This window comes from Helianthus annuus, chromosome 16 (assembly GCF_002127325.2).
Source record: "Helianthus annuus cultivar XRQ/B chromosome 16, HanXRQr2.0-SUNRISE, whole genome shotgun sequence".
Lineage (NCBI taxonomy): Eukaryota > Viridiplantae > Streptophyta > Magnoliopsida > Asterales > Asteraceae > Helianthus > Helianthus annuus.
Window position 1 is genome coordinate 96,945,975 of NC_035448.2, and position 12,205 is coordinate 96,958,179.

The 12,205-nt window shown below is 35.8% G+C and overlaps 1 protein-coding gene and 3 long non-coding RNA genes across 4 annotated transcripts; 3 read left to right on the plus strand and 1 right to left on the minus strand.

Annotated features, from left to right (window-relative positions):
• Positions 1-4,088: 4,088 nt before the first annotated feature.
• Positions 4,089-5,424, minus strand: LOC110882033. Its single transcript, XR_002559973.2, has 2 exons — positions 4,381-5,424; positions 4,089-4,311 (listed from the first exon to the last, which is right to left on the minus strand). It is a non-coding gene; the product is annotated as an uncharacterized LOC110882033 (long non-coding RNA).
• A 1,556-nt stretch (positions 5,425-6,980) lies between these two features.
• Positions 6,981-7,468, plus strand: LOC110882032. Its single transcript, XR_004884602.1, has 3 exons — positions 6,981-7,113; positions 7,199-7,261; positions 7,377-7,468. It is a non-coding gene; the product is annotated as an uncharacterized LOC110882032 (long non-coding RNA).
• A 1,336-nt stretch (positions 7,469-8,804) lies between these two features.
• LOC118488222 (acyl-acyl carrier protein thioesterase ATL3, chloroplastic-like) lies at positions 8,805-9,590 on the plus strand. The gene is made up of 5 exons (XM_035985460.1): positions 8,805-8,904; positions 8,978-9,087; positions 9,164-9,259; positions 9,370-9,510; positions 9,582-9,590. Exons 1-5 carry the CDS (start codon positions 8,805-8,807, stop codon positions 9,588-9,590), a joined length of 456 nt encoding a protein of 151 aa, XP_035841353.1.
• A 498-nt stretch (positions 9,591-10,088) lies between these two features.
• On the plus strand, positions 10,089-11,694 carry LOC110882030. The gene is made up of 6 exons (XR_002559969.2): positions 10,089-10,189; positions 10,266-10,328; positions 10,419-10,717; positions 10,805-10,882; positions 11,047-11,101; positions 11,589-11,694. It is a non-coding gene; the product is annotated as an uncharacterized LOC110882030 (long non-coding RNA).
• Positions 11,695-12,205: the final 511 nt, after the last annotated feature.

The following is a 12,205-nucleotide window of genomic DNA, read 5'->3' on the forward strand; positions in this document are numbered from 1 at the left end:
TGGTTTTTTTTAGCAATGTTCAAATCAGCTTCGACCAACATAGTTGTTTTTATTATTGGGTCTAGTCAAGTTCGGGCAAAAAGGGTTGCTTTTAGTAACGTTCGAATCAGCTTCGGCTAAAAAAGTTGTTTTTAATATTGGGTTGAATCAAGTTCGGGCAAAAACGGTTGCTTTTAGTGTGTCGAATCATATTCAAGCCAAAAAGGTTGTCTTTAGTAATGCATAGAATCAGGTTTGGGCTAGAAAGTTTATTTTTAGTAAAGGGTCGAATCAAGTTCTGGCAAAAAAGATTTTTAGTAATGGGTTCGAGTCTGTTTCGGGCAAAACGGTTGGTTTAGTAATGGGTCAAAACAAGTTGTATTTAACTTTATATTGTTGGTGAGAAAAATATGTGCTTTTTAACTTACTTTACTTTTCATGGCAAAAAATGTTACGGGTAGCAATTGTACTTTTCAGAATATGCATTATACTGGTTGCTGTGGGTGGCATGGTTTTTTTAGTAATGTTCGAATCAGCTTCGGCCAACATAGTTGTTTTTATTATTGGGTCGAGTCAAGTTCAGGCAAAAGGGTTGTTTTTAGTAACGTTCGAATTAGCTTCGGCTAAAAAAGTTGTTTTTAATATTGGGTTGAATCAAGTTCGGGCAAAACCGGTTGCTTTTAGTAATGTGTCGAATCAGATTCAGGCCAAAAAGGTGGTCTTTAGTAATGCGTAGAATCAGGTTCGGGCTAGAAAGTTTGTTTTAAGTAATGGGTCGAATCAAGTTCTGGCAAAAAAAAAAGATTTTTAGTAATGGGTCGAGTTTGTTTCGGGCAAAACGGTTGGTTTAGTAATGGGTCAAAACATGTTGTATTTAACTTTATACTGTTAATGAGTAAAATATGTGCTTTTTTAATTCCTTTTCTTTTCATGGCAGTCATAGCTACATGATCTCTTGAAGAAGAGCGATTATGGAGCAAAGTAAATGCAAATTTGTCTGAGTTTAATGTCGGGACTGTCTAAATAGATGAAACTTAGAAAATGAGGTACCCTGTATTCTTAAAGCAAACAAAAAAATCAATTAGAAATTCGATCATATTTATAAAATTTGTAAAATTTTATAAAATTTGATCATATTTATAAATTTTGTAAAATTTTATAAAATTTGACAAAATTTCAAGAAAAAAGAACACCTTTAATCATATTTATAAAATTTCTTTAATATACTTATAAAATAAAGAGCATTGTGGTTTGGGTTATGAACACACCCTTAGGGTAGTGGTTTTAGATGGTGGATTAAAGGTGAGTGACATGACGCCTATGTGGAGGATCATGGTGGTCATTAGGGTCATGACCACACCCTTTAGCCTTATGTATTTGGTGAAAATGTGTTACTTTTAAATGAAGACAAGTTGCAAGAATGTGTGTGATCAATTTCATATTCAAATTGCAATGAATAATATCGTCGTCATACGTGCTATTAGCCTTCCATAATTTCAACTTTTAATTGTGATTTTTGTTGTAGCCATGTTATCTTAGGTTGTTGGCTGGAACTGTGATCGTCAAGGCATTTTGAAAGATAATAATGGGAGTTCAAAACAGGAGCTGGAGAATAATTTGACGACTTGGGTTGTTTGTTCCATTATAGGTTTTCATAATTTTTATTATTCGGTAATTACCTTATTAGTTTTTTTTTACCAATTGAATATTTTTTCTGTTTTTTTTTTCTAGCGTAGATTATTTACATTATATGCTATAGAAATAATACATGCTGTTTGTAATGTATGGTGTATTCAAGTATCAGTCATGCAATAGCTGTGTATATGGTTTTTGGCGACTTACTGTCGATGCCTTTCTAAGAACCAGTACTTTTTGTGTAGGCCACTCATCAAACATCTGCAAAACCAAATCGTTGATAAAGTGGAAGTATTTCTTAAGATCATCAATGGAGAGATGTTCATCAATGAGGCGCCTAAGGCGCTTGTGCTAAAAGCCGTATTAATTCCTACAACCATCAAACATATGTTATTGTACTTGTGTGTAGATTATTTTTTTCTTTTTATCATTTTTTATTGTTTTCATGGCTTTAGCGGCATGTAAAAATTTTCCAGCATTTGAATAGTTTTCTGTTTTTTTCTTCCAATGTATGTATTTGTACACAACATTTCATTTCAAAGTAAATAATATGGCTTTGGTTGAAGCCCGCATATTATGCAGGCATTAACCTAGTACGATATATAGAATAATTAACCTACTGATGTGATTAAATATACCCTATAGTTAATAATTAACCGTGTGAGACATCGAGATACAACGAATGGGTGCTAGACACGAACACAAACACAGCTTGCTTTTAGTCTAATAGAATCACAAAGAGGATGGCACAATATACTGATTTGCGGCTTTGTAGAGTTATTCAAAATCACCAAAAGTGGTGATTGTTTTCTTCTTTTTGACGGCAGTAGCAAATCACCAAAAAGTGGTGATTGTTTTTTTTTTCTTTTGATCGACGGCAGTATATGCCCTCATTAGAAGATCAATGAAACAAATATATATATATATGGGGATGGATCATGAGAAAACTAGTTTAAATGAGAAAACCAAAAAACTAACTAAAATAGCCAAAAAAAAAAACATGCCAAAAAAATTTTTTTTGTTTTAAATTTTTATAAAAAAATCGCAGCTTTTTATGCATGGAAAAAAATTTTCAAAAAAAAAAAATTTTAAAAAAAGTTTTTGGTTGTATTGCACATGTGCACTATTACGGATATACTGCACATGTGTAGTACATGTGGGGGGGGGGGGGAGGGATATTCCACGGTCCTCCCAACCGCCGAGGTGATCCCACCTTGCAGACCGCCACCCAGCAAGCCTGAGTCTGGGGGTAAATCCGCTACCGTAGGCGCATTGGGAACGAGCAAGACTCGAACCCGCCACCTCCGGGATAGAATGCGGGCTGGTGGCCATTGGGCTGACACCCAATGGTTATGTGTAGTACATGTGTAGTACACATATAATCACATATATTGCACATGTGCAGTACAACAAAAAAAAATTTTTTTTTTTTTTGAAAATTTTTTTCTAGGCATAAAAACTAGCGATTTTTTTATTAAAAATTGTAAAAAAAAAAAAATGGTATGTTTTTTAGCTTTTTTTTTTTGGGTTTTTAGTTAATTTTTTAGTTTTCTCATTTATATGTAGTTTTCTCATGATCCTCTCCCTATATATAACTAGATTTTAACCCCGCGTGCGTTGTGGCGTGTTAAACCGAGCAGTCCGAGATTCTGAAATAAGCACATCATAAGGTATGTTGTGACTACCTCATTAAATTAAAACAAAGATGTCTACAATATGAAATGTTTGTCCATAGACTATGAAATGAGCAGATTGTAAGGACGTTGTGACTACCTCATTAAACTAAAATAAAGATGTCCATAATTTGAAATGTTTGTCCCCAGATTATGAAATGAGTACAATGTTTTTTAGCCATGTCACCCTCCTTAGAATCTATCTACTTCATTCAAGTAAAACAAAATTACAAAAGAATCAAATCTTTGTAGTGGTTTAATTCCACCTTTCATGTAGCAGAAACAGTCTGAGGATCATCTATATATATGTAACTAAACAGCATACGGTAACGAAACTCACCACTACATTTTCATTTGCCGTGTCAGCAAGAATTATTATGTACACCACATGCTTAAAGCATGACAGATGTTATCCAGCACCTAATCTCAATATCTCCTTGGCCGTTCTCAACCTAAGATATGACACATGTTCCTATACCAAAGATTTAATCCGTGTTCAGTTTAACCTCACAAATAAGATGGATGAGTCATGCATAATGCATATAAAATAACTGACCGCTTGAGATAGGCCACTGGAAAGCAACAACGCACCTAAATCCACTGAAACCAAAGTTGAAGCCTAAAAAAATATTACATCAGCCGAGAGAACAAAAGCTAAAGAAAAAGTTTCATCAGGTAAAAGGACAGCTGGTAAGTCAGTGGCATCATTCAAAAACTCTTTAATCCACCATCTTCAACAAACTGTAAAAATATGAGAATCGATTCCAGTGTAAACAAAACATAAAGCTGACAATATGGAAAGACAGAAATCCAAGATATCCAAGCTGCAAATATGAGAATCGATTCCAGTGCAACCATGAAGGTTTGTCGTACATTTCAGGAAACTTGCGGAAATCAACATACAGTTCGCTCCTAAGCTAAGGCCAACAGGAACAACTATAGTCGAATTCGATGATAAAGCGCTATCATTTGTAGATTTTATTGCACTGCTACTGGAAGTCGTGCGCTCTGTGCCTTCTGTATCCTGCACAATATTAGGTTAGTGACCTACATTCGTGAAATGAGAAACTCCTAAAAGGTGTATAAAAGATACCTTCTGGCCCTCGGATTTAGACTGGCCTCCTTCTAGTTGACCTGGATCTACAAGATAGCAAACTTATACAAACAAAATCATAGTAAGAACACCGATTAAACATAACATGCATAGACATAATATGTGTAGAAAAATGAGTTTCACTCCATGTGCTATCATTGACCCCTCTAGCTTGCAAACTAACTCCAGTTGTAGCTACAGTTAGTCAATTATATTTTATATATAATAAAGCATTGTTAAGTGTTAGTTAACAGTTGTTATAACCTAATAATTTAAAAAAGTTAAGTCATGCCAAAACACCTACATACACAGACACTATTTACACAACTGAAAATATATATTGGTTATGTAACGGGTCGAAGCATTTAGGTTTATAGAAAATGTATAATTTGTATAATTTTAATACTTAATTACCAGCTAGTTATGTCTATAAAATTACGATAACAGAATGACAGGAGATGACGTTAATGATGTCATGTATACACTCCTTTCACCTGGTGGGCGTATAATTGTGGTCGACTTTTTAGAACTTCCGCGACCGATCTATCAAATGGGTGGAACATGTAAGTGAGGAAACACTTACCGGGGTTTCACCACCAGTTACCAATAGGGATGAGCACGGTTGCGAACCGATACCGATCCCGATATTCATGAAAAGTTGGTACCGTACCGAAAATACCGGTACGGTACTGGTTGTTCGGTATGATACCGGTTGGTACCGAATTCTTAAATTGATATGTTGGCACCAAAATCATCAACCAGCTCTATCTCCCATTTTGGATACCAAGATTTGCAAAAAAGTTAAGGCATATACATTATAGAATACTGGAAATTTGAAGAACATGGTTAGGGAAATTAAAGCATTCGACTATCATCTATTTGTCATTCTCTTTTAATTCATATTTGATACCAAATTCTAACACTTGTTTTTTTATAAAGGATCAACTAACAACTATGTTGTTGCTCAAATGTAAATTATTAAGTATGATAGCTTACATGTTGAATATTAAGTACGCCGGTTAAAAATATCCTTTGTGTCGTAAAACCATCAAGTCGTAAGGTGAAGGTGACCCCAAACCTCAGCCATGGTCCCTGGTTCTTACATCAACAGACCGAACTGGCCCTTTTGCATATTAGGACAGATCCTTGTTCATGCACAAACATACCCAATGCAAGTATTCAGGGGTAACCCTTTACCAAAAAAAAAAAAAAAAAAAAAAAACCCTCTATTTATGATATGGGCCAAAATTTGTTAAGATTTAATTTTCTATTATTATTATTATCCTTAATATTTTATTATTAATACAAATATATAAATTTCAGTTTAACATGCTAAGCAGTTTCAGTTTAACATACAAATATGTTAGAATCGTCATGTTTTGTTTATGAGAATTTGGAATTTGATTTGGATTGATAATGAGAAGACTTACACTCTAGTTCTAAATTAAAGTTCACCACCCTACTTGAATTATGGGTGGGAAATAGGAATAAGTGGGAAATCAGTACTAATTCGGTATTATCGAAAAATACCGGTACCAATCCCGAAAATCCCAATCCTGAAAAAATGGTAAAACGTAATAGCGATACCGATACCGAATACAACCGGTATGGTATCGGTACGGGACGGTATCGATATGGTATCGGTATTTGGTACCACATGCTCATCCCTAGTTACCAATGTGCTGCTACCTTTATCTTTCTATCTTCTAATCATCGCAAAAAAACGCAAATAATACTTAAAAGAATAACCCTAAACCCCAAATCCAACAATCGACTACACACAAAATTGAACACCTCCGACAAGGTAAAAGCCATTAACAATATCTACATGAAAAATGAAAGCATACCACACAGAAATTATGCACAGATTAACCAATCACCTGAGTAAAAACATACCAACCTAAGGCGAAAGCAAAAAATTCAGCAATTAAACAAAACGTAAAAGAAACAAACATCATTTGAGCAAAAAGCAACCAGACTACAGCAACGGATATGTTGCAGGCGGCTAGGATGTCGGAAACCGGTCGCCGGAGACTCGCTAGGTCAGAACTAAACCACTGAAAACCCTTGAGCCACCACCATCTACACGTGCCGGGAACCTGCTGCCGGAGACATCTCTCTCTCTCTCTCTCTCTTCCAAATCTCCCTTTCTCTCTTACTGGCACCTCTCTATCTTTGTTTCTCAGAAAGCACATAACACATCAACTTGAAAAGCACCCAATGTTTTTTGAAAATCAATATATATATATATATATATATATATATATATATATATATATATATATATATCTATACTACTTTAATAAGGATATAGGAAGGACAGAATGGTAATTCAGCAATGTGTTGAAAACACCCTCAATGCACAATGTACAAGTCTTAAGGCACCAAGAAACACAAATAAATTACCCTTCTACTGGTTCATCTTCAGCCGTCCATTTCTCTCAATTTTCACACGGATCGCGATCTCAGCCGTCCATTACACCTCACACGGATCAACAATTCCTTTCTCTCTCATTCCTCACACATCTCACAAAACCATCAGAACTTCTCTCTCTCCTCTCTCTCTCTCTCTCTCTCTCTCTCTCTCTCTCTCGGCGACTCAAGAAACCCATGCCAGATCTATCGTCAGATCTATCACCAGATCCGTTTCATGAGCAGATCTTTGATGATTCCACCGCCTATTCCCCTCCGCCTTGTTACGTTGCTTCAATCGCGGCTTCTCCTTCATTCCAGGTTTGTCTTTTATTCAGGAATCGTCATTCTCTAAGAATCGAAAGCTTTGATCTTGATTTTGTTTTTAGGGCTTTGCTGATTTCAGGCAATCTAGGGTTTTGTAAGTGGAGATTCTGGCGATATAGGGCTTAAACAAGCTAGGGTTTTGGTAAGAACTGATACCTGTAGAATCATTTCTTTCTTCTGATTTAATGAATATATCTGGCTCTAATATGGCAAGTTATGATTATGATGTTTGACGGTAGTTTCTATATGTTTTTCAGATGTCGAAGGCACCAAGGGATCCACAGATTTGAACAAGGGATCCACAGATTTGCTGGAGAATGGCCGGAATCAGGTGACTGTCTGTCCATGAATCTCTTTGGAATCATGTTTCAGATGAAGGTAAACACACAAATCGCTCTTTAAGACGACGTTTTACTTCCATATTAATTACGTTGTCCTTTGCACAACTTGAATTACTATTAATTACGTTGTCCTTGCAGGAGTCTTTGCAAGGAGAGGGTATAATATCGAGTCACTTGCTGTTGGTCAAAGTTGTATCACAACAGAGACGAGTTCATCCACCGAATATGTATTTTTTGTATTCATATCTGTCGTGTGGCCAACAGGGTTCTACTATTGTTGGCTATGTCATCTAGAAATGAACCTGCTATGTCAGCGAAGATTCGTAATAAAGCTGGTTAGTTATTTGGTCTATGTCGATAAATTGTGAATTAACTTGGCCTAATTTTTTTCACTTCAATATCAGTTAAAGTTTAAAGGTGGAATATTTAACCCATCAAGTATAAATGGTTATTTCAGGTTGGATGTTATCGGACCAGACTGGTAGAGTAAAGAGCTTTAAACTAAGGGCTGGTCGAATTTGTGTGCATGTTGGCATGCTTTTAGCAACCTGTAAGTTAGTTGGTTGTATTTGTTTGCTCATTCTCATCACCAATTGCCTTATAACATGTAGAGGCAAGCTTGCACCCCCGGGCACCAACTATCCTTCGCTCCTGGTTCGAAGTTAAACTGGTCGGCTTGCCTCGGCTTGAAAGCTCTTAACAAGTTGTTCGAGCTCGAGCGACATAGCTCATATTTTTTTGAAAAAAAGTTTTGTATTTCTGTACACATGAATAGTATAACAACAAAATTATAATATTTCTTGCTCATATGGATAGATATGATAACTAAAATACGCAGGTGGAGAGGATTTAGGACTGTGTTGGCTTGTTCGGGTCTTGGTGAAAGCTTGGTCAACACGAAGAGCGCAGCGGGTCAAATAAGGGTCAACCGAGTCAAGTCAGTCAAAGCTGGTCAACAAGGTCAGACTGAAACTCGAGTGTCACAGGGTGGTCCGTCTTATGTGTGGGTATTTATTAGCATTATGCGTGACATACAGAAAGAGGACACCACCAAATATGCGTTGACTTTTGATAAAATGCTTACAGGTAACTAGCCAAACTAATCACACTTGCTCTTTGATTTAAGTCTTAGTCAGTCCTTACTGGATACAATTTTTATTTTTATTGTATTGTAAATTGCAAAAGGTTAGTTTGTTAAAGGTAGGAGAGTATACTTAATTTTTAGTGTTAAATTGCCAATATCCCACTGCAATAATTGATAACTCAAATATCGATCCGTGACCAATATCCAATATTTTATCGTATTAACTACTTAGCGTTTATTTGGTCTCAATTCTTGGCAGAATGAGTGGATATCATGAGGTTGAATTTAGCGTTCGAGATTATGAATTGGATAAATATGGAGTAGTGAACAATGCAATCTTCGCAAACTACTGTCAACACGGTGAGTCTTTGATGTAACATAATTCACATTTACATGTTCTTATTTGGCATGCTGTAAATCTTTATTTCAACAGCTTGTTGTCAACTTATGGAAAAGATTGGAATCAATATTGATACAATAGCTCAAACTGGTAATGCAGTCGCATTATCAGAATTGTTACTCAAATACATTGCACCTCTAAAGGTACGCTTTTGAACTCCAACAAATACAAAAAAATAAAAAATCTATACTTACTTTAATGGCATTCTTGTGAAAGCAGATTGGAGATAAATTAATGGTGAGAGTGAGGGTATCTGATACATCAGCTGCTCGCGTATACTTTAAACATTTCATCGTCAAGATCCCAAATGAAGAGGTAACTTACTTTTGCTTACCAAGATAATAAAAGACATAAAAAACCCTTCAAGGGTTTCTTTTTATTTGTTTGCTGTTGATTGTCATATGTTTTTTTGTTTTCTGGTGTAGCCCGGTTTGGAGGCGTGTGCAACCGTAGTTTGGCTTGACAAAAGTTATCGCCCGGTTCGTATTCCACCAGATGGAAGATCCAAAATTGTGCAATTTATTAGACATGTATCATATCAAAAAGGTTTGACACACATTTTTGAGGTATTTTACTGGATAGATATATTATTTTTCGATAAGGTGTAAGATTGTATGTTATTATATTTATATTACAGTGTCTATAGTCTGGTCCTTGAACTTAGCACTCTAGCTGAATTTTGTTACAACAGGGAGCATATTTTTTAGAAATTTTCAAAAGGGGCGGGTTCTTTTTTCCTTCACACCGGAGTTAACGACTGGTCTGAAAACTGTTTATAATTCGGTATCAAACAAGAAGTAGTGTATTGGTAACTGGTAAGCTTCGTTTAAAAAGCGACAAGGTCTAAAACCCAGGAGCGAAGCATCAAGCGCAAAAGCGCACCGCTTTTCGTACCTGAGGTTTTTAGCACCATCTACCCAATGTATTATATTTCTGATGTCACTTAGATCCAATGGCTTCAAGGTATTTTGTTCCAAATTATGAACGGACATTAAACTAGAGGTGACAAGATGGGCGGGATGGCTAATTGGTCAAAATAAGTAATAAGTTCGGGTTAAAACATGTCAGTTTTTTTACAGGTCTGGTTGACAATATCCTTCAATAATATCACATTCAGTTTAATCTTCTCATTTGCAGACTTTAGTAAAGACATTGGGTACCGATGAGTTATATTATCTAAAGGAGCAATTTTCGCTATTAGAACCGAGCAAAACCGGATCCATAAGCATGGAGAATATCAAAACGGTTGGTAATCAACAAAACAAATGGACTTCCTTTTGTTTTTTTAATTGTGAATCTTGACATGTTATCTACTGGTCAGGCCTTGTTGAAGCATGCTACAGACGCAATGAAGGAGTCACGAGTCCATGATTTTCTAACATCGGTATGATCTTTAATAAAACAAACTTTTTATATATATTTAGTACTCGGTTACATATTGTTATCTTTTAAATGATTGATGAATTCTGTGCAGCGGCATTATGTGTGCTTCAGCTTGAGGCTCTTGATAGATGGGAGGAGACTGCACGTTCCGTGTATGAAATATTTGAGTACAAACATGCAGAAACTTAATATACAAGAAGAAAGACAGTTTGATGAACCTGAAGAAGACATCCCTTCTGTAGTGATTCCGAACCACCTGCAAGTTCAGACTGCTGATTGCTCGCACTTGAGTTTCGGGAGCTTTAGTTCAAGAACGCTAAGGTGGTTGAGGCGTTACAAAAGGAACTGGAGAATGCTCGAGTTCAGATTCAGAGTGTTGATCCTTCATATGTGATTACAAACTATTTTAACTTGCACATTTTATATCTTTACATTTTTTATTATCTGGCTTACAATGCTGAGTAATAATCTTTTCAGGACCCTTGAAAGGATTTGGAACACAAAAGAATCACATTATTTTGTTTGTGTGGATATATAATCACAGCATCTTACCAGGTAATTAAAACTTTGGTTTTTGGTTTATTCAGGTTTCGGTTTGGTTAATTCGGTTTACAAACTCAATGTTCCTGTTGTTTGGGTTAAAACAGGAACCGAAACCGTAACGGTTATTCGGTCAGGTTTACATGAAATTGAATTGAATGTTTTCTAAATGATTTCAGGGGCAGATTTAGATGTTAATGGTCATAGCACTTCAAACAGCAGCAATTTACAACTGTAAGTATTACCCCTTTCAAAGGTCATAGGGAATGGCAGGTGAGACTCTTTAGTTTTTGTTTTATTTTTTGATAGGTAAAATATGTAAAAAAATAGATAATATATCGCTTAAAAATTAACCGAATGATTTTTTGGCTTAAAAATGGGTCGGATTCTTTTTTGCTAAATAAGAAACGGGTGGAATGCTTTATTGCTAAAAAGGAAATGGGTCGAATGCTTTATCGCTCAAAAAGAAGCGGGTCGAATGCCTTTTAACTTAAAAAGAAGCGGGTCGAAAGCTTTTTTCGCTTAAAAAGAGACGGGTCGAATGCTTTACCGCTTAAAAAGAAGCGGGTAGAAACCTTTTCGCTTAAAAAGAAACAGGTCGAATGCTTTTTTGGACCTTGAATATAATGATGTAGGAATAATATTAACAAGTTGCATGATTTTTGGACCTTGAATTTGGGGGCAAATAGAAAATGATGACAAGGCTTATACTTTTTTTCAGGAACTAAGGGCAAAAATGCAAGCAGGTGAAGGTGCCTTGGCCGTTGCGGGTGTTCGACAAAGAACATCAAGTTTGTTGTCACCTATGTCCGAGCGACAGACGCTTAAAGAAAATATTGCTGCTCTAGTTCGTTGTAGTTCCGCAACGTGTGGCCACTTTTATCACCTGAAATGCGTAGCTAAGCTGCTCCAGAAAAATGATATGACCAAGCGACAGACGCTTAAAGAAAATATTGCTGCAGGGTAACCGTTTATTTGTCCAGCTCACAAGTGTGCCATCTGTAAGCAAACCGAAAACGAAAAAGTCGAAGATTTGCAGTTTGCAGTTTGTTGATGCAGAGGTTGAAGGGTTTTATCCCAATTCAACAGAAATGTTGTGTACAAAGGTATCTTTTAAAGTTTCGGTTTTTCAGTTGGAAATGATTCTGCTATATATGTGTTCTGGATCTTTTTTTTGGGGTTAGGGATTGACTGAGGTTACTATATTGTAAAGAGAGCTAGCAAGTACAGGGTATTAAATTTGATTTTAAAAGCTATTTGTTATAAAGAGAGTTAGCAGTTATGGGGTAAATAATTTGAGAATTAACTACAGTAAAAAACTAAATATTTTTTTTTAAA